The 24,597-nt window shown below is 45.5% G+C and overlaps 2 protein-coding genes across 3 annotated transcripts in view; one reads left to right on the forward strand and one right to left on the reverse strand.

The window, feature by feature from the left end:
- Positions 1-1,915: 1,915 nt before the first annotated feature.
- Positions 1,916-2,891, reverse strand: G0S2 (G0/G1 switch 2). The gene is made up of 2 exons (XM_043568918.1): positions 2,749-2,891; positions 1,916-2,601 (listed from the first exon to the last, which is right to left on the reverse strand). The coding sequence occupies exon 2, from the start codon at positions 2,581-2,583 to the stop codon at positions 2,272-2,274; it is 312 nt and encodes a 103-aa protein (XP_043424853.1). The 5' UTR covers positions 2,584-2,601; positions 2,749-2,891; the 3' UTR covers positions 1,916-2,271.
- Positions 2,881-24,597, forward strand: part of LAMB3 (laminin subunit beta 3) — a 61,742-nt gene continuing 40,025 nt past the window's right edge. The window contains exons 1-4 of one of the 2 annotated variants that reach the window (XM_043568914.1): positions 2,881-2,995; positions 17,348-17,476; positions 21,154-21,338; positions 22,842-23,162. The gene's annotated coding sequence lies outside the window, so the exon portion shown is untranslated. The remainder of the gene's footprint in view (positions 2,996-17,347; positions 17,477-21,153; positions 21,339-22,841; positions 23,163-24,597) is intronic. The other variant, XM_043568915.1, reaches the window with a different exon arrangement.

The raw sequence follows: 24,597 nt of genomic DNA on the forward strand, positions 1-24,597 counted from the left end.
CTTTTTCACGTGATCTGCTGCTAGAATAAACCTTTATAATTCTGTGGCCATGCAACTGGATTTTTGGAACTAATTCTGTACTCTTTCTTCTTCCCTGTTCAGTTTCAATTGGTTAGCTTCAGTGCATGGTACTAACCTGTTGAGCCGTTTTGAATCCTGACTCCACTGTCTCAGCTCTGCATCAGCAACAGAATTGATACCTTCTGTCACTTCTCCTAGGTTGATGATAAAATTGCCGATCAGGATAGGGCCAAGGACCATTTTTGTCCCTGTGTTGGGAGAGAGACTTATATCTGACCATCGTCTTTCAAGATCACCTCAAAACCTTGACTCTGAAACTTTTTCCTTCCTTTACTTTAACCTGGGGTTTCTCAACCTTAGCCCTATTGACATTTTGGACTAGAGAATTCTTTGTAGTGGGCGGGGGGACCTGTGCATTATAAGATGTTTAGCAGCATTCCTGGCTTCCTGAGATGCTAGTAGTAATGCCCTTCCTCCCCTACCAGACAACCAGAAATGTCTCCAGACATTTTCAAATGTCTTCTGGGTGGGGGTGGGAGTGGGGGAAACAGAAGAAAATTGCTCCTTGTTCTTTTGAGTATCAGTGCTCTAACTTCATGAATTGATTACTTGAACAATCAAGTATTTATTAAGAACCTATTATTTGCCCAGGACTTGATACTTTCAACAAACACTAAAGAGGAAGAGGAAGATAAGGACCTTGATCGTGAGAAGATTATACTTTTTCTTCCCTGGAGGAAGAGGACTCGGACGGGTGTTAACCAGCCTTTTCTCTTTCTAACCTGGAGCTTCTCACTATGATTTGAGTTGATAAAGAGGAAGGTTTGGTAAAGCTAGAGATCCAATTAGCCATTCTTGGCTTGCTTTCTCTTTTCCTACCAGCTGGGAAGCTGGTGCTTCTTTCCTCTCTCTTTCTTTTATTAAGATACAGTTAGAAGAGGGGTGCCTGGATGGCTCCTTCCATTAAGCATCTGACTGCAGCTCAGGTCATGATCTCATGGTTCCTGAGTTCAAGCCCCACGTCAGGCTCTGTGCTGACAGCTCAGAGCCTGGAACCTGCTTCGGATTCTGTGTCGCCCTCTCTCTCTGCCCCTCCCCTGCTTGCGCTCTGTCTCTCTCTCAAAAATAAAATCAATATTAAAAAATATATACAGTTAGGAGGAAGGTATCAGTCATAGGAGGCTCTGGTCTGGTGTGAGGTGGCAAATAGCCTTTCTGCCCTAGAACTAATCTGTATCTGCTGTTAGTGTGCTGTAGCTCAGAAGTTGATTTATCTTTTTTTTTTTTTTAAGAAAGACAACCACGTGCAACACCTCATTTGGATGTGTCTGGAGTCTTGGAAGCTTGACTACCCTACGTTCTCCTACAAATGGACCTCGAGAGCTTGTCTGGAGGTTCTAGCAGGGGAACGCAGCTACTCGTATACCCTTGACAGAAGAACGGTCCTCCTCTATCGGGGAAGGTCGTCCTCTTCGACCGAGCGAGCTCACAGCTTCAGGAGGGACGCACATGGAGCGGTGAGGGAGGAAGGGGACACCCGCCTAGCCAGCCAGATCAGCCGAATCAACCCTGGCGGTCAATCGGGGGACAGATGTTGTGGCCAGATCGCCCTCACATCTGAGAAGTTGATTTATCTTCTGATCTTAAAATGCTAAGTCTGATGCAAGGTATGAAAGTTTCTCTCCTGCCACCCCTAACATGAAACAAAAACAAATCTTCAGCATACTTACAAGCGTGTAATATGAACATCAGGGTCCCTAACAGTGAAGCAAACGCTGACTTGGCTTCAGGGAGCTGCTCTTCCCACAGTGCTCCTGCCCTTTCACCAGCATGCTCACCCTCCTTGCTATCTCTCCACCCCAGGGAAACATGGCCAAGGAATCAGATACTGAGATATAGTATAAAAAGATTTTTATTTCAAAATGCAAAATGGTGGTCACCGTAATAATAATAATATCAAAACATTTCCCCTCCTTCCACCCTAGTGCAAAATGGTAGATGCACTCAGATAGCTCAAAGATACATAGTTTTGTATGTGTCTTCCTGCAGTGCTGCACAGCAGCAAAACTCAATCCCAAACTCCTTTTGGTGGATCCGTGTGGTAGTTCAGTTCTAGAAGTCAGTGGCTTCTCAGATTTAAGTCCAAACAGCACAGGACTCCTGCTCTCTCCCACTTGGGCCTGACCCTATGCGCGCTCTCTTCTCACGCTCAGGCTATCTGTCCCCTCCCTCTGCCGGCTCCCAGGGGGCCTAGGAGGCGTGCAGCCGGTTGGAGAGCGCCCGGCTGCAGAGGACGGCCTCCTGCTGCTTGCCTTTCTCTAGCGGGGCCTGGGTCTCCAGGACCTTCCGTTCCCGGGCGGCCTGCAGCTCGGCCACCGCTGCCTCCCTGTCCCGCAGGCGGCTGGCGGCGGTGAAGGGGCTGCACACAGTCTCCACCAGGCCGATCACCACGCCGAAGAAGGCCAGCACGCTGCCCAGCACGTACAGCTTCACCAGCTTCCGATTGGGCTTCTGGGCCATCATCTCCCTGGCCAGCGGGATCAGCTCCTGCACGGTTTCCATCTCGGGGGCGGGGATGACCTGCGGGAGCAGCGGCGCAGGAAAGGGGCCCGTTCAGCCACGGAAGGATGGCCACGGCCTTCCCGAGCACCCTTCTCTCGGGTGTCCCGCAGGAAGGGGGACCCGCCCCGGACCCCGCCCAACCGCGCTCTGCCCCGCGGGGCTCACCTTGGAGGCGCAGCGCGAGCGGGAGGCAGCGCGAGCGGGGGGCGGCGGCGCGGCGGCGGTCAGCGCGTCCGGGGTCCGGCCGGCCTCTGCGCTCTCCTCCTCTTCGGCAGCCGCGGCTCTTCCAGGTGGAGACTCCGCAGCTGGCACCTTGGCAGCGTCCCGGGGCCGCTTATATCTTTCCTCTGAGACCCGCCTATCGGGCTCCCAGGGCCCCGGGCCAGCGCAGTTCTTGCCAGAGGAAGGAGGGGTGAGGAAGGGGAAGGGGCGGGGCGGGGGAGGGGAGGGACCGGGAAGGGCCCAGGGGAGGCTGCCGCGAGCAGTGCACCTCCAGGCGGTGTGAGCTGCGAGTCCGGGGCAGGGAAGACCGCGGCGGGGGTGCGGGGTGGGGTGCGGCCGCAAAGCAGGAGGTCCCACTCCGGGTCCGCACAAGGGTGAGGACCCGGCACCCTGGGTATCGTGTACAGTTCCGACGTGACTCCTCCTTAAGAAGTGTGGGTGGGTGCGCAGCTTCCCTTGTCTGGGGCGACCCTAGAGGGACCCCTATGAGGACATGGGTTGGGGGCGGGGGAGGTTCTACCTAACCGGAAAATCTTTAGTTTTTATTCCTAAGGGATGTCATCTTCCCACAGGTGTGGGGATCGGAGGGGAGAAGGCAAGGGGAGGGATCATGGTTAAGGAACGGAACAGGTCTCCAGGCTGTGTGTGTGCTTGTGTTTCTTTCCGGCCTGACTGGTTTTATTCACAGGTGCTTGCATTGCTACGGTAACTTGATAGATAACTATTTATCGAGGGTACCCTTTAATTGCAGGTGTATGTGTGATACGTCTCTGTGCTTGCCTCTGTTGGTGTACGTACTTCTGTGTCAGGGAACTACCATTAAATCCAATGATCCCGACTCCTACTTGAGAAGTGCAGTTTGGGGGTTTGGGGGGACCTGAAGATGGAAAGGGGCTGTTGATAAATTTCCTCTGCGGGTCTGGAATGCAGTTAGTTTATGCTCTCAATAATTATTTGTCACTTCCCTGGGTCTGGGGGTGCCATACCACAGAGCCAGTTCAGCTTATGGAAACAGGGGCGGAAGGGTGAGAATAGAGGGTTTGAGTAAGAGTTAAAGAGACAATTCTTGGAGGGCTCCCGGCTGGCTCAGTTCAGAAGAGCATGTGACTCTTGACCTCAGGGTCATGAGTTTAAACCTGACTTTAGGAATAGACATTACTTAAGTAAGACTTAAAAAGAGAGAGCATTCTTTGAAGCAAGTGTGAAGAGAGTAAGATACATTTTGGCCTGGGTGAAAACATCCTCACCTTGGGGTAGGGTGTAAGGATAAAACTTTGGTTATCCACTTATCCGAGTTAGCTAGCAAGAGGGGAAAAGCAGAGGTAAGTGGGCCAAAGGGCTGCAAGCAGTGAAGGGAGAGGGCAGGAGGAGGAGGGGGAAATCAGACTGGCCAGAAAATTGTAAAGGTCAGTGATGCAATCTTGCAACAGTTTGTCATAGGCTGAGTGCTGTGAGGAGGGACTGGGTAAAGGGCGGCTTCAGAGATCAAGTGTTTGAGTCCTTGCAAATTTTAACAGTAATCTTTTTTTTGGGGGGGGGGGTGGTGCTGAGACAGTTTCCCAATTTGGTTAAAAAAGGCAACAATAATAACTACCCTATGCCGTGGCTATTAGTATTTCAGGTAATAAGATCTATATATGCTTGCAGATTGGGCAAGGTTACTTAAATAGCTTTTGTAAAATTCTACATTTTAGTCTGTACCCAAGCAGTCAAGGTGATGTGGGGCCCAACAGGGGTTATTCCTAGACGGTGGTGTCCTGGTGCTTATTGTTCTTTTAATGTTGTCAGACAGGAAATTTGCGCAACAAGGGACCAATTTGAGATTAATATCAATCTTGGCATTTTCTGTGAATCTTCCTTACAATTTTGGAGAAGTCTCCAATACCTGGCAGAAATGATACATGAGCTTTCTCAAGATTTGTGAGTGTTCCAAACATTGTGGCCTCTGGAAGAGTGTATGATGTGTACCTTGATATCAGAGCTTTCACCTGGTTTCTTCTCTGAAAGTGAGTCAGCCCAGCTTTGGACCCAAAACTCTGAAATTGACTCAATGGTAAGCATTTCCGGTATTTCTGTAAATCAAAGACGAAAACCGCATGTCTTCCAAGGTCAGCAGACTGTAATTTACCTACAGTTCCCCTTTCTTGTGATTTGCTGTGGCAGAATACATCAGCATCTCAGATAAGTTCCTCTCTTCCCCTCTTTGATAATCTGACTTTGACCCCCAGACCCCACCAGCTTGCTGGCCAGATGGAGACAGACACAGCAGCAGGAGGTATGGATTGGAGTTGCCAGTGCATTTGGTGCTTCTGGTTTAGGTGGTAGCTGGGGCTGAGTGGGAGATGGTGGGAACCGAAGGCTGAGGAATCCAGGGCCACCTCATGTTTAGGAATTTCTGATAGCTCCTCTGTCTAGTGGGGCAAGAGAACCCAACTTCTAGGGTAGCAGGTTAGGTAGGGCTTGAGAAACTAAGCATGTGCTTTGTGCTGATGTCACTTTAGAGATGTAAAGCCTTGTGTTGCATCACACAGGTCAAACACAGGTTATAGCTCTGAAGGCCGGACCAGCTACAGGGTCATCAACCATTTCAGTGTGCCTAGGGCTAAGGGGTTTCCCTGAGTGCAGGAATTAACAGGGCTGAGAGTGGGACAGCTCTGGGTAAACTGGGATAGTTGGTCACCCTACCCCAGAGTCTATCCTAACATTTAATTCTGCCATTTCTAGGAAGGTAGGAAAGGCTAGTTTAAAGTGTGTTTGTTTTCGGGGGGCCTGGGTGGCTCAGTTGGTTGAGCATCTGTCTCCTGATCTCAGCTCTGGTTGTGATCTCATGTTCGCGAGCCCCACGTAGCACTCTGTGCTGATGGCATGGAGCCTGCTTGAGATTCTGTCTTTCCCTGTCTCTCCCCCTCCCCCACTCATTCTCTCTCTCTCTCTCTCTCTCTCTCTCTCTCTCTCTGTCTCTCCCTCTTTCAAATAAATAAAACTAAAAAATTTGTGTTTACAGGGGTGCCTGGGTGACTCAGTAGTCGGTTAAGCATCCAACTTTGGCTCAGGTCATGATCTCATTGTTCATGGGTTCAAGCCCCATGTCGAGCTCTGCGCTGACAGCTCAGAGCCTGGAGCCTGCTTTGGATTCTGTGTGTGTCTCTCTTTGTGTGTCCCTCCCCTTCTTGCACTGCATCTCTCTCAAAAATAAATAAATGTTACAAAAAAATTTTTTTTAATTTTGTTTATTTTGCTTTCCAAATCCCTTTCTCCCAAACATTAAAATACCTAGAGCCATCTGCAGAGGAAACAGTCACAAAGGTACAACAGGTAGTCTTAGGGATAAGTGCAGAGGTGGGATAGAGCTGTCCCAACAACTGTGCTTTGGGGATTGAAGGAACAGGAGACCGAGGCCTTTTGGATGATTGGTTGTATATGAACTTCAATGATTAGTATTATTATTTTGTTACCAGCTCCTTGCTGCCTAAAGTCACTGCTCACCCCTGGTATTCCAGGAGGCAGGAGGGAGAAGATCATCCATCATAGAAGATAGGATAAAATCATTTGTAAATCTTACACTCAGTCCTTAGAGTTACTTTCATCTCATGTATGCTAGTTGGAGAGGTTTCTCATCTCTCAAATATCAACGGATGATTTTTATTTTATTTTTTATTTATTATTATTTTTTATTTTATTTTATTTTTATTTCTATATGATTTTTAAATTTATACATGATTTTAGTTTAGTTTATTTATTTTTAAAAGTTTATTTATTTATGTTGAGAGAGTGAGTGGGGGAGGAGCAGAGGGAGACAGGGAGAGACAGAGAATCCCAAGCAGCCTCTGCACTGGCCCCAATGAAGGGTTTGAACTCACAAACCTTGAGATCATGACCTGAGTCCAAGTCAAATACTTAACCAATGGAGCAACCCAGGTGCCCCTTAACGGATGATTTTTAAATCTACACTCTAACCTTTATCTTCCTCTGGTTTTGTAGATTAGAGTTCTAGAGGCTAGACATTTCTGTGTGAATCTCCTGCTTTTATCAAAAACTTAACACACTTTAAACAAGACTCCCGATATTCTCTGTGCTCTTACAAATGAAGTCACCTCAGTATCCTTGTGGCTAGCAGTGCATCTCCATTTTACCCATTCTCTGGGCCTGAGATACTGTGGCATTTTCTTAGAGAGGCTTCTTTCCTGATGGCTCTATCCCACCATTCCCTACTTAGTGTCCTATTTATTTTCTTCATAGCATTTAGTACCTGACTTTATATTGATGAACTGTTGGTTTGCTTTTGTGTTGTCTTCCATGTTAAGCTTCAGTGAGGGCTGGGACTTTGTTTTGCTTTTCACTGTGTCCCTAGAACCTTGTATGATTGTTGATATTTAGTAGGTTCTTAATAGGTAACTATGGGATTAATTAATGTCTTCTCCATTGGACTGGCAAGGGAGGGACTATGTTTATTAAGTTTGCATGCAGTCAGATGTTTAGTGTATGCTCAAAGAAGCATTTAGGGTATTTTTTCTTTTTCTTTTTCTTTTTCTTTTTCTTTTTCTTTTTTTTTTTTGGTAGGCTCTATGCCCATCATGGGGCTTGAACTCACAACCCCTTGATCAAGAGTTGCAAACTCTACCTACTGAACCAACCAGTAGGCATCCCACTGTTTTTGGGTTTTGACAGTTTTCTTTTCTCCTTGTCCTTCTTCTCCTTCTCCTTCTTCTCCTTCTTCTTCTTTGCCTTTCGTCTTGTCCTCTGTAATCCATTTCAAACACTACCACCAAATAAATATTCATAAAATTAGATTTTTATTCTTTTTTTTTTTTTTTTAATTTTTTTTTTCAACGTTTATTTATTTTTGGAACGGAGAGAGACAGAGCATGAACGGGGGAGGGGCAGAGAGAGAGGGAGACACAGAATCGGAAACAGGCTCCAGGCTCCGAGCCATCAGCCCAGAGCCTGACGCGGGGCTCGAACTCACGGACCGCGAGATGGTGACCTGGCTGAAGTCGGTCGCTTAACCGACTGCGCCACCCAGGCGCCCCTAGATTTTTATTCTTAATGCCTGTTTAAATCCCAGATCATTTCTCATTGCCTACATGAACCTGGATTCTGCATATTGGATTTACTTGATCAGTATTCCTGGAATCTGATACTTCTATGATCTGCCCTTCCCTACTCATCTCCATTCCATTCTATTCCATTCTATTCCATTCTCCAACTAGAACCCTTTGCTCCACAGATGGGTTTCTCATAGCCCGAGTCCATTCTCATTGTGGTTGCCTCACTTTTGCTCATAATCTTCCTACCTGAAATGCGGTTGTCTTTCTCCTCTGTCTTCCTTCCTTCAGTTCATGTACTCGGAGAAGCCACCAGCACACCCTGATCTCTCTTTTCTGTGAATTTCAGCTGCCTTTGTGGCTCATTCTGCACGGGTTGGCACTGCATTGTGTACTGTTCTCTACAGCTCTCTCATTGTTCCCTGTGGGCTAGCCCTGTCTCTGTGGAAGACCAGATCTTTGTACCTTTCATGGTGCTAATGTATAATAGGGGCTTAATCAATACTAGTTAGATTGACCTGAAAGTCAGTATTGAGACAGAGATTACAAAATGATCAGACTCTCTTGGGATGTCATTTTAGGCACAGTAGCTTGTCCTTGGCTCAGAGCCTTGGGGTCAAAATTGCCCAAGACCTGGCAACTTGGCTTAGTTCCTTCCACTCTGTCTTCCTCACCTTTCACTTCCACTCCCAACATAGTGTCTGACATTGCAGGGATTGGCTTATTCTGGGGCACTCCTCCAGCCTGCTCCTGGGGCCTCAGGGTCTTGGCAAATCAACACTGATGAGCAGACCCTTGGTAGACATTTTGCTTTAGTCCCTCATGGCCTCTGGCCAAGCAGAGTCACTATCTGCTGGGCCATGCAGGATGTGCTGGGAGCAACACCCTACTGCCCACATACCATGTCTGAATCGCACTGCTCTACTTTGTAAGGTTGAATCAGCGCAGGGAATTTTTCTCAAGCTCAAATCCCAGCTAGACTTAACAGAATAGGGTTCTGGAGTCAAACAGACTTGGGTTCATTCAAGACCTGTCTTCTCTTACCAGGGTCTGACCTTGGACAAGTGACCTAACTTCTCTAGCCTCCATTTCCTCATCTATAAAGTGGGGTTGATGATAACACCTATGAAATGAGATGTGATAAAGACCGAATGAGCTAGAGAACTGGAAAAGGCTTAGCAGTCTGGCACAAATGAAGCAATCAATACATGTCATTGATTCAGTCATTACTCTGTTGTCTTTTCCCCCTGCTTGTGTCAGCAATTCTTGTAGTCCTTTATCCCAGCCCAGGTCATTCACATTCTCTAGGTGACATATAGTCAGCAATAAGATCCAAAAACACTTGTTGAAGGGGCGCCTGGGTGGCTCAGTTGGTTAAGTGTCTGACTATTTGGTTTGGGGTGCCTGGATGGCTCATTCCGTTAAGCATCTGACTTAGGCTCAGGTCATGATCTTGTGGTTCATGAGTTCAAGCTCCACGTGGGTCTCTGGGCTGACAGCTCAAAGCCTGGAGCCTGCTTTGGATTCTGTGTCTCCCTCTCTCTCTCTCTGTCCCACCCCCCAAAAAAATAAATTAACATTTGGGGAAAAAAAACCCAAAAACATTTGTTGAAGCCAGCCATGTATCCATTACTGTGTTAAGTATAGTTATAGAAAGCAAAATACAACATTGTTTAAAAAAAATATATTTGAGAGAGAGAGCAAAGGGGAGGGGCAGAGAAAGAGGGATAGAGTGTGGAGCCTGATGCTGGGCTCGATCTCACTATCATGACCGAGCTGATATTAAGAGTCAAGACACTTAACCAACTGAGCCACCCAGGTGCCCCAGAATACAACATTGCTTTTGCCCTCATGAAGCTCATAGTCAAGTAGAGGACTCAGACATTAAATAAATTATTACAATATCCTCGGATAAGCACAATAATAGAAATATACACCAGGGAAACAAATAGAGTAGAATGGGTACTATATTGATTCAGTTTGGGGAGGAAGTTGTCAAAGAAGGCCCAAGAGTGGATGATGCCTGAGCAGCTGAAGGTATTAAAGGATGGATGATGTTCATCAGTGACTCTGGGAGTGGGGGCTCAGGGTTGGGGGAGGACTGGAATGAAAGAGGGCTGCATATAGAAAGGGTAGGATGTATGAAAATACATTTCGGGGTCCAAGAGAAGTTAAGCAAAATTGGTGTCAGAACATAAAGGATGGGTTTTGGGAAATGGCAGGAAATGAGGAGGAGGTAGTAGGCACAGAAACCATAATGAACAATTATGCATATGGTCACCTACATATGTGATGTCTAGTAACTAATGACCACTCCCGTCTTCTAGAAATACATTCTTCTTGGCTTCCATGTCATATTCTTCTAATTTTCCTCCTATTCTATTCTGGACACTCTTTAGTTCTTTTTCTCACTTTTGCCTTTTATACAACCTCTATACGACCTCTTTTTCTCACTTTTGCACTTCTCAGGACTCAGTCTTGGAACGTCTTTCTAAACTCTACACATTCTCTTCAGGTGATTTAGTTTCCTTGCAAGGCTTCCATTATTGCTCTGTAAAGATGACGTATACATCTGAGCCCTAGACCTCTATATCTTCCTGCCTAGTCTACATCTTGACTTGGATATCTTGCAGGTATCGAACTTTTCATATCTGAAGCCAAAGTTGATATTTCCACCTCCAAAACTTGCACCACCATCTTTCCTGGTCAAGGCTTCACAATCTATCTGGTAGCCCAGGTTGTAAGCCTGGGAGTCATCCTTTTCTCCTCTCTCTCTGTCACCTCTCATACATGATCATCAAGACTTATTATTCTGGGGCACCTGGGTGGCTCAGTCATTAAGCATCTGACTTCAGCTCAGGTCATGATCTCATGAGTTTACTTGGTGAGTTCGAGTTTCACATCAGGTGAGCACAAGTCCCACTTTGGGTAAGCACAAGCCTGATTTCGGGTGAGCTCCAGCCCCACTTTGGGTAAAAACACGAGCCTTAAGCCCTGGGTGAGCCCCACTTCTCTATCTCTCTGTTTCTCTCTTTCTCTCCACACCCTCCCTCCCTCTCTCTCTCTCTGCCCCTTGCTCACTTGCCCCCCTAAAAAAAAAAAGAGTTATCATTCTGCCTCTTAAATACCTCTTGACTTTGTTTTCTATCCCCCTTGCCACCCTCCTAGTCTAAACCCTCATCATCTTACCTGCACTATTGCTGTGATCTCATAACTGGTCTCTCTGCATTGGGTCTTGACCTATCCAATCCAGTCTAAGCCAGTCCAGTCCAATCCAATCCAATCCAATCCAGTATAATCTTAAAAAAAAAAAAAAAGCAAACTTATCATGTCATTCTTCTTTTTAGAACCCTTCGATGGCTCCCCATCTTGCCCTTTGCATAATGCCCTGGATTCTTAGCATGGTGTATAAGTTCACTCATGACTTTGTCCTTGCCTTTTTTTCCAGTTTCATTGTATATCCCTCAACCCTTACTTTCTAGGTGCCAGCCCCACTGGTCTGTTCCTTCGTAACTTCAGATCCTTCCTCATGTTGTTCTCTCCACCTGGAACACTCTCCTCATTTCCCATGATCTGGTGAACATTTACTCATCCTTCAAGTGTCACTGTCCTCTCACTGTCTCAGAGAAGCCTTCCCTGCTGCTCGGATGAGGGAAGCACCCTGTGCTGCATGGTTCCCACAGCCATTTCACTTTCCTTCTCATGACCGTTGTCTGTTTCTATTGCAAGACTGTCAGCTCTATGAAGGTGGCAACTATCTCTGTCTTGTTCAGTACACTGTTCTCAGGGCTAGCACAATGCGAAGTCCACTGAGCTATTTAATCATAGCTATCAATTTATCTTATATTGAATTGGTTATCCTGCTGGCGGTCAGAGAAATTGATGGATTTCAGACAGCAGCACAGTTCAACAAGTTTGGCATTTTAAGTAGATCACTTTTGGAGTGAAGAATACATGAGTGGAGCAAGATGAGAGGCAGCGAGTGGGATATTTTTAGAGTAATTCAGGTAGTCATGGACTAGGCTGAGATAAAGGTAATGCGGATAGAGGGAGACAGATTTGAGTGATGAATTGTAGGTAAAGCTGGAAGACTTAGTGCTGTAGAAGAGAAAAGGAGTTAGAGGTGACTCCCAGGTTTGGAGAGAAAAGAAAGAAGAACACATTTGAGGTGGAAGAGAATGAGTTCCATTTTGGTTATAATGAGTTTGGGCTGTTTGTGAGACATGCAAGCAAAGATGGTCATTAAGTGGTTGTATATGAATATGAATCTGGAGCTCTGGAGAGAGATTGGGTTGGGAGTTGAAGATTTGAGAGGTTTCAGTGAGTTGAGAGTGGCTGAGATCTTGGAAATGGGGAAATACCCCATGAGAGAACAGAGACAAGAGAGAAAGGATGGGAATATGGGGACTGTGGAGATATTGTTTGCCTTGGGCTAGGGGTGAAGCAGAGCAATAGGTCTTATTCCTAAATCAGCTTGTGGAGTAGTTGTTCTAAGAGTATGTATCACCAAATCTGATTTTCTCCCTTCACATCCAGGCTCTAGACCAGGAGCCCTCTTGGAATAAAGGACTCATTTCTTTATTTCTTTATTATTTTTAAATTAAAATTCAAGTTAGTTAATACACAATGTAGTCTTGGCTTCAGGAGTAGAACCCAGTGATTCATCTCTTACATATGACACCCAATGCTCATCCCGAAAATTCCCTCCTTAATGCCCATCAACCATTTAACCCATCCCCCCTACCCACCACCCCTCCAGCAACCCTCAGTTATTCTCTGTACTTAAGAGTCTCTTGTGGTTTTCCTCCCTCATTGTTTTTGTCTTATTTTTCCTTCTCTTCCCTTATGTTCATCTGTTGAGTTTCTTAAATTCCACATGTGAATGAAATCATGTGATATCTGTCTTTCTCTGACTGACTTGTTTTGCTTAGCATAATACCCTCTGGTTCCATCCACGTTGTCGCAAATGGTAAGATTTCCTTCTTTTTCATCGCCGACTAGTACTGGTAGAATCACATCTTCTTTATCCATTCGTCAGTCAATGGACAGGTCTGTCAGAGTGGCTAAAATTAGCAATTCAGGAAACAACAGATGTTGGCAATGATGCGGAGAAAGGGGAACACTTTTGCACTATTGGTGGGATTGCAAACTGGTACAAACACTCTGGAAAACAATATGGAGGTTTTTCAAAAAACTAAAACTAGAACTACCGTATGACTTAGCAAAGGACTCATTTCTAATGTGGTAGACAGAATTTTAAGACGGCCCCTGATGTACAAGCCCTTTAAAACCCCCAGCATTTGTGAATAGGATGGGATAGTGCCCCCATGATTAAGTTATATTATTGGATAGCTGATTTAATAAAATTAAAAATTCTGGTGTACCTGAGTGGCTCAGTTGGTTAAGTGTCCAAATCTTGATCTCAGCTTTGGTCTTGATCTCAGGATTGTGAGTTCATGCCCATGTTGGGCCCTACGATGGGCATGAAGCCTACTTAAAAAAAAAAATCAGTTCATCAGTCACCTGAATTGCATTTCAAGCATTCAACAACCACACGTAGCTAGTGGCTACCATATCGGACAGCACAGGTATAGAACATTTCCATCACTGTAGAAAGGTCTATAGACGCAGAGCACTGGGTCTCAATCTATGGAACGGTAGGAAATCATCTGGGAAGTGGTTCTCAGTTCTGGCTACAGATGCTGCCTGAATTCTTTGTTCCTCTTTATAACTAAAATTGTTTATTAACCGTTGTCTACAATCACTATATCTATTTCTTCATCAACCATTCACTCTTTTGCCCATGTCCATCTGGCTTCCATTACCACCACCCCACCAAAATCCAATGGGATATTTATTGAATGAACTGGCTTTTATCATTCAACAGATAATAACTATTTCTTCCTTTTAGAAACACCTTTTCTCTTTGCTTCAGGGACACTGCACTCTCCTTTTCTTCATTGTTCCACCTTAGTTTCTTCTTCCCAGATTTCCTTCATTACATCTTTCTTTTCTATCAGTCAGTGGTTCTTAATCTTGAACATGCATTAGAATCACTGGGGAGCTTTTAACATTTCTGAAGACCAGGCTAGATCAATTAAATAAAAAATCTTGCCAAGTAGGACCCAAAGATCAGTAATGTTTAAAGGTCTAAAGGTGATTCCAATGTGCAGCCAAGGTTGTGAATTACTCTCTTAATGCTGGGGGTTTTTCCAGTGTCTTACCATGATTCCTCTTCTCCATCTACAGTATTTCCCTAGGTCAGTGGTTCTCAGCCCTGGCTCCACTTTAGAATCATCCTGGGAGTTTTTAAAAGCCATCATTGCCTGGGAGGTCCCCAAGGTGGATCCACCTTAATTCCTGTGGGTGATTCTAGTATCTCCTATGGCTTAAACAAGACTTGAGAGGTCCTAAGCCCTGAAAAGATTGAGCTTTCCACCCTGTCCATGTAAATAAAAATAATAGCATTAAATTTTAAAATATATATTGGGGATTTACATACAGCCTTCTAATTTTGCCCAAGATGTTTACTTCCATATCTTTAAAAAAATTTTTAAATATAAAAATTTGTGAAAAAAATGTTGGTACCTCTACTTTGCTGGCACCTTAAATACACATTTAACCTCCCTTTGGAAGTCCAGCCCTAAATCTCATCCCAAAGGTCGCCTCCTTGGAGAGACTCCTCTTATCCATCCTTTCTAAAGTGGCACTCCCAATATCCTGAGATCCATATCTACTATATCATCCCATTAAAATAATATTTCACAAAAATGGTGAAATTTTTAATTGTCAGATTTAGTCTTTGGTTTACTTGTTTATTGTTTACCTCTTGTCTGTCTTTTTTTTGCTGCTATCTTGTTTGTCCTCATCTAGCACAATGCCTGGTACAAAATAAGTGTTCAATAAATATGAACAGAATGAATGAATGAATGAATGAATGAATGAATGCTGATGTATGGCAAGTAGCAGTGAGTAGATTAATACCAAGGCATGTAGGCCACCTTGGGTTGTTATCCGTAAAAGTCTGTCTTCATGGGGTGGGATGGGAGAAGTGAGTCCGTGAAAAGGGAGGACCCTGACTGGTTACACGGAGGGAGGCCCTTGGCTCCAGTAACCTGGTCATGGCTTAGAGCAGTAGGAACATGCCATGATGTTGGGTGAATTCTGGGGCTGATGAAAACTAGTATTTATTTTTAGGTTGTAGTTTCCTGGTGTCACTTCCAAATTTTCAGAACAATTTCTTAAACTCAGCAGCTATGTGTTTTGTTCTTTGGGGAATGGAGGAAGGATTGTGTCTTTGGGTTTGAGGTCAAAATAGGCCAGAGAGATGGTTAAAAGAAAGCTGTGAGTATTTGAGGACAAACGGCAACTAGAATGAACTTGTATTATCTGCTAGTATTTCCTTAGAACTGTCAGCATTATGGTTTTTTTGATAGTAGAAGAAAGGGTGATTTGGATGGCTAAAGAAGTTGAGATCACTGTTGTTACATAATTAATAAATTATTTGGTAATTATGTGTTTAGCATCTGTGTCCCATGAGACAGCAGTCTCCCTCCAGACAGTGATTCTGTCTATTTACTACTGGTCACTGGGTGCCTTGCTTGGTGGATGCTCAGTAAATATTTGTTTTGTGAATGAATGGTTCTGGATGTTTTTGTGTTTCTGGGTCAAAAGTCAGAAGAGTCTGCTGACATGTGATGAGGAGAGCCGGAAGAAAAGCCCAGGCTCTGAGGATGAGGAGCCGATAGAAGCTGGGAGTGGAGGGGTGTTATGTACACAGTCTGATTTGCTGGGAGGGTTCACATCCAAGTCCAGGCCACCAGGACAGCTGGAGGGATAACAGGACACTGTTGGCCCTAGTTAATGAACTTCGAGAGACAACTATTCTGAGACCCTGTTGGGTTGTGGGAAGGGGTTTTTTAGTGTCTTAGGCTTGGTGCTCATTGGCCCAGGGTTGGAATGGGCCTACAAGTACCAATGGAATACATTATCTTTGGCAGCACAAGGACAGGTAGGGGCTGACAGACCTTAGGCTACATATGTTCCCTGATTCTCTGAGAGTAACAAAGAATCCTTAAAACATGTTGAGGAGTTCTTGTGTCCTAAGAACCTCTCTCCACTTGTGTCCTTTCCTCCCTTGGACCCACATTTATTCCTTTCATTGCCTCTGACTATTCTAAAAGCTGGGTCTTATATGCCTTGAGTGGCCTGGGTCCATAGCCTGAGCACAGAAGTATTTCAGTTCCCCAAACCAAAAATACTGCCATTTTGATTCCTGGCCTTTCTCTCCCCAAGTACCAACCATGGTAGATGGGATAGGAAGCCTAACTTTGAGAACCTGTTGATCAGCAGATTGGCTCATCATGAATTTTCTCGGGTTCTAGTTCTTAGGAGAAAAAAATATTTACTTTTCTCTCTATGTTGTCCTGAAAGGGAATTATGTGTCAATATTCATGACAGCATATTTTTCAACACTTTTTGTTAGGTTTTCCCTTGCCCTATGGATCCATACTAATAAATCAATATCTGTTTTTGAGCACCTACTATGTACAAACACTGGGCTACGCACTCATTAGGGGATAAAAAGAATGGCCAAGGGTCATTCCTGTCCTCAAAGAGTTTACAGTCAAGATTTGGGGACAAATCACAAAATAACTAAAATTTGAATAGGTGTTAATATGTAAATTTGGTGTAGAAGGGATTTACAAACAGAACAGTGCTGATTGTTGCTTGAATTGTATAAGTAAGGTCTGCTGCTGGGACTTGGGAAGGATTTACAAAGAATAGCTGAGAAGTCATCACTGATCCAGGAACCTGATCCAACTCTTGGATTTAGAATTTATCCAAGTACACAAGAGATGGAGATGGCCAGGCAGACAGGCGGAGCTGAATGAATTGAGCCTAAATATGGTCAAGGGAATGGAATGGCTGGATCAGAGCACTTGTGTGAAGGTTGCTGTTTGAGATAAGGTCAAATGTGCAGCTTTTTCAGCAGCACCTGAGAGTCTGGCTGTGGACTTGGTATTTTAATCTGGAGATGATGGAAAGCATACAGGTCAAAGTGCATACCAAATCCAGCTCAGCAAATGGAGCGCTAGGCGAGTGCTAATAAGATGAAATGTACACTGGAAAAAGTGCAAAGGCATGTGTGTGTGTCTATGTGTGTATGTGTATGTGCATGTACCTCTGAAGAAGGGCAAAAGTTCAAGGTGTAGGCCATGGTTTTAACAGTATTTGATTTGAGACAAGATAGAGATGTTAATGTGTCTATAAGCTCAATATGGGTCCTTGGTGTGATTTGGCTGGGAAGAGCCTCCTGTACTTCAGGCTCCAACAGCAGGAGTAGAGTTGCCAGAACAAAAGTTGTACTGGAATGCTGTTTTCTTTCCCTAGGTCCTTGAAGACAACTGCTTTGATAAGATGTCTAATATTCATACAGGAGCTTCGCAAGCTCTTCCCTGGGGGAGAGTCTTATTCTCATGTGCTATTCCATTCAGGTTTTTCTAGGACTCAGAGCCAACTTCACTTTCTCGAACCATCGCACATCTTCATGCAGAGTTTACTGAGCCACCTGATGTGGCATGTTCAAAACCTGTCTGGGAGAAGAAGTATCGATGTACAACCAGGTGAGCAAGCATTTGTCTGAGACAAAAGAGTGTTCTCTGAGACATAGAATTTCTGGGGCTAAAACAAGGAGAATCCTGGAAAACTGCAGTGGTTAGTCACCCTACAACATAACAGAATCTTTTCCTTGAAGATTTGCCCCCAACCCCCGTGATTTTTCTCTCAGAAACTAGAGCAACCTGCCTGTCTCATAGATATTTATCCTCTATCTACATCTTGTAGAGATCTCATGGGCTATGTTTCTCAGGTTTTCCAAGGGGATACCACTTGTGATGCTTTAGGTTTTGCAAATCTAAAATATTCACCAGGCCATTTTTTCCTATCACTTTCCTTGAGATGTTGTATTCTACAAACTGTTCCATGTGACTTTTCCTTTTTGTCAAAAACAGATTCCCTTAATCTTGGGAGGACCAGATATGCAATGGAAAGAATATGGATTTTTGGAAACTCAAGGATACGCTGATAGATTCTGGTTTCACCATATACTAGTTGTGGTAGACAGTGCTATTTGTTCACCACGCTGTATTGCATTTTCCTTTTCTGGGCACAGAGGAAGATCACTTAGGCGCCCTCTGAGCAGTTCTGGCCAATAAGTTGTAAGCCAAATGACGGTGTCACTTTAGAGCTGAAGCATGGAATATGGGAGAACTTCTCCACACTCCTCTATCCTTGCTGTCATGATCATTAAGGACATGTGTCCTTATTGGTGTAGCTACAAGATGGCAGAAGTCCCTGAATGGCTATAGAACAGAGGACCTCTCCCCTCACCATTGTCTCCCATTTTACTTTGTACGAACAACAAATAAATGTTTGTTGTGTTATGCTGGTGAGGTTTTGTGGTTAGTTTATTACTGCAGCATAACCTGACTAAAATGCTAGTTCTGTGTCTTCATCACCTTGGGCTACCCAAATAATATACCATAGATTGGGTGGCTTAAGCAATAGACATTTATTTCTCACAGTTCTAGGAGGCTAGAAGGCCAAGATGATGGTGCTAGTAATCAGGTTCCTGATGAGAGCCAGCTTCCTGGCTTCAGACAGGTGTCCCCTTACTGTGTTCCCACACAGTGGAGGCAGAGCTCTGGTGTCTGCTCCTCTACTTATAAGGTCTCTAATCCCATTATGGGGACTGTACCCACATGACCTCATCTAAACCTAATTACCTTCCAAAGGCCCCATCTTCCAATACCATCACATTGAGGTTATGGTTTCAACATATGAATCTGGCGGCGGGGGGGGGGGGGGGTGTAGACATATTCAGTCTCTAACACCTCGTAAACTTTTCAAGCTACCTAATAATGCTGAGGCTATAAAAAAGGGAAATAATATCTCCTTTAAAGAGCCACCTTCTAGGGCTTCTGGGATACATAAGTGAGATACTGTAGACGTGGTGTTTAGAATGGTTCCTTATACATAGCAAAAGCAGAAAAATATTTTGTTCCCTTCTGTTCTTTCAGGGAAATACATAGCTATTTCTTTCTGGAGTAATACTTAACCAAAGGAGTAAATGCAACCTCTCATGTCCAGGGAAGCATACACAGAGTCTCCAGATGATGCAGGTTGTTTAGTTCTCTATACTGTTGTTTAGTTCTTGGTCTTTCACCTGGAGAGGTCTTTGATCAAGGGACTCATGCCCAGAGCATGCCGCCATGATGTCAGACATTGGACACCAGGACACCCGTGTTCACTTCTAAGCACCATATCTTAAGAAGATTGCTGACAGATGGAGGAACTTCTAGAGGAAGGTGTGCAGGTTAGGAAAAGTCTGGAAGCCATGAGTAAACCATCTACTACAAGTAAGTTTGCCAGATTCAGCAAATAAAAATATGAGAAGCCCAGTAAAATTAGAATTTCAGATAAATAATGGATCCTATTTTAGTATAAGTATGCCTCATGCAATCTTTGGGGTTCTACTTATACTGACAAGGTGTCCCTTGTTTATCTAAGATACAAATTTAACTGGGACCTCTGTATTTTATCTGGCAGTGCTAGCTACAAGGATCGTTGGGGACAGTGCACACACATCAGATCGAGAGATACAACATCACAGTTAGGAATCCAAATGTGTGATTATACTTGAGCACTGGGAGCTGCTGGGTATGCAAATTTCCGAGTGAGCAGTGGGGAAGTTCAGAATTAGGTATGTTATTCTGGGAGAATTGCATGGGAAAGGCAAAGTTGGGTGAGGGTGGGAATTTTAGTTATCCTCACTTCCTCTTTCCCCTCAAAATATAGATAAACCAGAACTGACTCTTTCTTTCTTTTGATTTGCCTGAGACATACAAGCAGGAAGATAAGGTGCTGGTAGTTACTTGTTACATTTTCTGCCCTCCCTCTCTTTTTGTCTGTTCTTCCTTACACGTTTATTAGCACATACACTTATTGAGGAACTATGCTAAGGGCTTTCTTGACATAAGAACTCTAACAGTCCCAAGAAGCAATCTTTCTTAAGAAAGGGAAGCCATATCTTACAAAATCTACAATGATTTAGAAAATTTGTAGTGAACTCCTGGGCGGTCCCTGGGTATAGTGGTTCAGGGCAGAGGAGGGAGCAAAGAGAGATGGATTAATAGTTTGTAGATGAACAAAAATTACTGTCTTCACCCTGGCGCTTTTTACTTTATGTTTACTGACGATTCTAATAAAATATGCTCATTATGGAAGACGAAGGCATGCAGAGAAATAGAAACAGACAGGAAGGGGAGCCTGGGTGGCTCAGTTGGTTAAGCATCCCAATCTTGATTTCTGCTCAAGTTGTTATCTCACAGTTGTGAGACTGAACCCCGTGTCTGGCTCTGCACTAGGTGTGGAGTCCGCTTGGGGTTCTCTCTCTCCCTCTCTCTCTGCCCCTCCCCTGCTGGTTCCTCCCTCGCTCACACTCATTCTCTCTGAAAGAAAGAAAGAAAGGAAGGAAGAAAGGCACCTGTGTGGCCCCAGTTAAGCGTTCGACTTTGGCTCAGGTCATGATCTCACGGTTCGTGAGTTTGAGCCCTGTGTCAGGCTCTGTGCTGACACCTTGGAGCCTGGAGACTACTTCAGATTCTTCGTCTCCCTCTCTCTCTGCTCCTTCTCCATTTGCACTCCGTGACTCTCTCTCAAAAATCAACATTAAAAAAATTTTTAAAGAAAGAAAGAGACAGGAAATATTAACATGGCTATTTCCTCCGTGTCTTCTCTCTGAATATTAGTTTTCTTTCGAGTTAAGTAGATTTTATGTACGTTTATTTTCTAATTCTCCACCCCCCACCCCACTTAACAGTATCCCATCAACTTTTCCCTCTTTATCAGTATTAAATCTCTTATCAGTATTTTAGATCAGAAGGGAGTCAGTTTTGACTCACATTTTCAGGGGAAGGAATGAGATTGGATAAAGACTCATCACCCTTCTCTGCTGGGATATTGCCCAGGCTTTGATCTGTGTAAAACAAAGGCCCCAGGAAAAGAAAGTGCCTTTTATCTATGGCCCTCAGATTTGCTAGGCAGCTGCCCCGAGTTAAGAACAAAACATCTGCCCAGACCAGCTTTGACTCCTATCTTTATCAGGTGTTGGACTCTGGTTTTGCTAAATCTTGATGGCCATAAAACAGTAAGTCTGTTTATCCTTACACTTGTTCCTCTGCCCTCTATCCTCTGTTTGTAAACACTCCCTGCCCTCTACCCTCTGTCCTTCCCTGTGCAGGAATGCTGGGAGCATCGCCCTGCTCTCGGGAGCTTAGCTCGTTAGCCCCCGGAGTGTCCCCTCATCCCTTCTGGTCCAAGTCATGGCTTCTGACGATTTTGCAGCCCCTAAGGAACAGAGTGGAATGCACAAAGCACAGATTTTCGGGTTGGGCCCTGGGGCTTCCGTGGATGGCCTGCTGCCCGGTAAGTGAGCTATGAAATATCTGGATGGGATTGATATTTGCATTTTGATAAGAACAACTGCAGATTCTGCTTATCATAGGCCTTGACGCCTGCATGTGATGTGCACGTGAGCACAGACATCTTTTATAGAGGACGCACCTAGCCAGGCCACAAGTTTGCATTGTTTCCTTTAAACTTTATAAGGATCCACGAGGCAGATGGCTAATATTCCCATTGTAGGCAAGCCGTTTGGGTTGTGCAAAAGCACACAGCTGGGGGTGCAGAGTCAAGACCTTCACCTTCACCTCGCTCACCTTGAGGTCCGGGCTTTAACTGCTGTCCACCCTGAGAGCAGAACATTCTGGAGCTGGAGAGGGCTTTAGGGGAGATTCAGAAACATTGGATGCCCCAGCCACTCTGCAAGCCAATTAAATTTGGGGGTGGGGCCTGGCTTAAGTCTGTGATTTTGTAAGTCTTGCAAGTAGTTCTGAGGGACAGCCTGGATTGAGAACCAGTAAAATCCAACACCTGTATTCTCAAATGACGAAAATGAGACCCAGCGAGGGGCTTGCCCTAGTCTACACTTTAGTTGAGTAGCAGAGCTGGAGCTAGGACCAGGATTTCCGAGATCCTCCAGTCCATATGTGGACCCTATTGCGGCCACAAGCACTGCAAGGAGGTGCTGATTAAAAGCCTTTAGTTGGGGCTAATTCCAAATGTGAAGCCAGATACACCGATGCCCCCCTCCCCCCTCAAACCTCGAAGTGCTCACTTCCCCATACTCCGGCAACAAACGCCAGTTTGAACATTTGGATGTTCAGTTTGTTGGCCTACTGGCCCTTTCTGGGATTGTATTTAGAAGTTTGAAGTCCTGTTTGGCAGCCCTCTGCTAGCTCGGGGAGCAGATCTCCTGAGGCAAATGCCCACAGTCCCCCTCCGTGTCTTCCCCAAATGCTGCTGACCTGCCGCGTGGCTGCACGTTGCCCCCTTCAGGCATCTGTCTCTCTCCTCTCCGGCTGGGCCATGGCCACATGGGGAGCTCCACATGGCATCTCTGTGGCCAAAGGTCACAGAGGTTGGGTGTAGATCTCGAAAACCTAATACCCTGAGGACAGTGACTGGACAGCAGAGGTAGAGGCGGTTGGGGTGGAGAATGCTTGGTCATGAGCTGGCTTGTCTGCTAGAGGAAGGTCAGGAACCCACAGTACAGGTGGTAGAAATGCCAACATATTCTTCCCTCTTCTCTGGGAAGCCAGCCAACAATGGGCCAGGCATAGGCCAGCTTTCTACTCCAGCAAGCTGCAGGCTACACTGAGCTGTACCCCTCAGGAGGGAAGGGTGGAGCATTTGGGGGTGTACCCTGGGAGACAGAAGGAGCTGAGGTGACCCAGGAGCCTGACCTCAGGGGAGGGGATTCCCCCTTCCTGTGGCGAGGCAGAAGTTGTGTCATCCTGTCACATACACTGTGTTTAGGTCACTGTGATGTGTTTCCGGCTACTTTCTCTCTCTTTCCATTCCTTATAGGGTACTCACGTCCTCAGTCAGAACAGCTCCCTGTCAGCATGGTGGGGAAACCCTACCAGTATGTGCCTGAGCCTCTGAGATGGGGAATTTGGATGCCAGCCCCTTCCTCATCTCTGCCCACACAAGAGAGCCTGTCAACGTGGAAAACAAACAGGAAGGCACTTAATGGTGTCTGTTCTGGATGTTCCTACAGCATCATTGCCTCCCCAGGAGCCCCCAGCTAACACCAGTCCTCCGCTGGAACCAAGTTCCTGAAAGTGTGCCTCATTTTCTTCATCTGCATAGGAAGGATGATTAAGTGCCATCCTCTACAGAGATGTAGTGAGTATTAAATGAGTTAATACATACAAGGGGTGTAGAACAGTGCTTCCTGAGCACTTGGTAAAATGTTAGCTGTAGTTATTTTAAGTTGACTGCCTGATTTCTCCTGGACCTCAGGCCCAAGCTAATGTGTGCCGTTGTCCTTTGGGCAGACATTCAGGCTGAGGAGGTGAGGGTAGGGGAGAGAGAAGGGCACGAAATAGAGTCAGCCCCTGACAGGCATCCCAGGCCCCTGTTCTGCTGGCCTCTGTCTGAGGCTGGGTTCTTGCCTGTGCTCAGTAACATAATAAACTGTCTCTCTCTGGTTTTGGGGGAGGCGCACGGAAGAGTGACCAATGTCTGGGCCACTGAGCTATGGTGCAGGTGTGAAGGGCCACGCCAGCTTGAGTCACATGGCGAATCCCCAGGGCTGTTCCTGGAGCCTACCCTGTCCCACAGACGAAGACTCAGCCATGACTCACCATATTCAGGTGGTGCCTGGGCCTTAGTCACCTGGGGCCTCTTCCTACCGACACCTGTGATCCGGCATTCACAGCCTGCACCAGGCTCTCTTATCCGCCTTTAACTCCTCTCCTTTCTTCTCTCCTTACCTCTCCTTGCTCCCTATCCCTTGATCCCTCATGGATCAGATCTTGGCTGATCTCCCTGACAATTTGGATGGGTTGAGCCTGACAGATGGATAATGGAGACTGGAGATTCTAATGCCACCCCCACACCCTGACAGAGACATTGCCAGGAATGACTGATAAGCACACAGGATGCTGCCTACATCAACATGGTGACATTTATGTAATCTGGGGGTAGGTGCCTCCAGAAAGACCCCCCTCTCTGCTGTTGACTGCCACAGGAATTTCCACTATAAGCCGTCCATTCCGGTCACTAGAGGCCCAGACTGTCCCCTCTGAGAACGCAAATACACCCACAGTGCATGGGGACTCCTTCAACTATATCCCTTATTTACACTTCGGTGTGAACCTGTTCGTTACACAAAGAGTGAGCACTTGCTAGGTGCCAAGCACTATTTCAAGGCACTTGGAAAACAGTAGTGAACAAAAGGGACAAAAATCTCTGCCTTCTTGAACATGTCAGTCTGGTGGAAGGAGTCAGAAAATAAACGTGATTAATAGGTAAGCTATATAGTTGGTGGAAAGCTGGTAAGTGTTGCACATCACAACCAGAAAGACCCAGCCCACCAATAATGTAGGATAGGTGGGGTTGGGAGTGCTGGGGGCTGGGGACAGGGATTGGGCAGGGAAATTGCTTGTCATTTTAAATAGGGTGGTCAGAGTCATTGAGAAAGTAACATTTGAACAAAGACTTGAAAGAGGTAGGCCAGTTAGCCTTGTAGACACCCAGGGGACAGTGTTCCACGGGGAGGAAGTACCCAGGTAAGGCAGCACAGTCCTAGGAGGGAAGCAGCCTGGTGGTTTGGAGG

Source organism: Prionailurus bengalensis, chromosome E4 (genome assembly GCF_016509475.1).
Source record: "Prionailurus bengalensis isolate Pbe53 chromosome E4, Fcat_Pben_1.1_paternal_pri, whole genome shotgun sequence".
NCBI classification, from domain to species: domain Eukaryota; kingdom Metazoa; phylum Chordata; class Mammalia; order Carnivora; family Felidae; genus Prionailurus; species Prionailurus bengalensis.

Bases quoted from the DNA above. Each gene is read 5' to 3' on its own strand.
- G0S2 (XM_043568918.1), bottom strand. From the start codon at position 2,583: ATGGAAACCGTGCAGGAGCTGATCCCGCTGGCCAGGGAGATGATGGCC.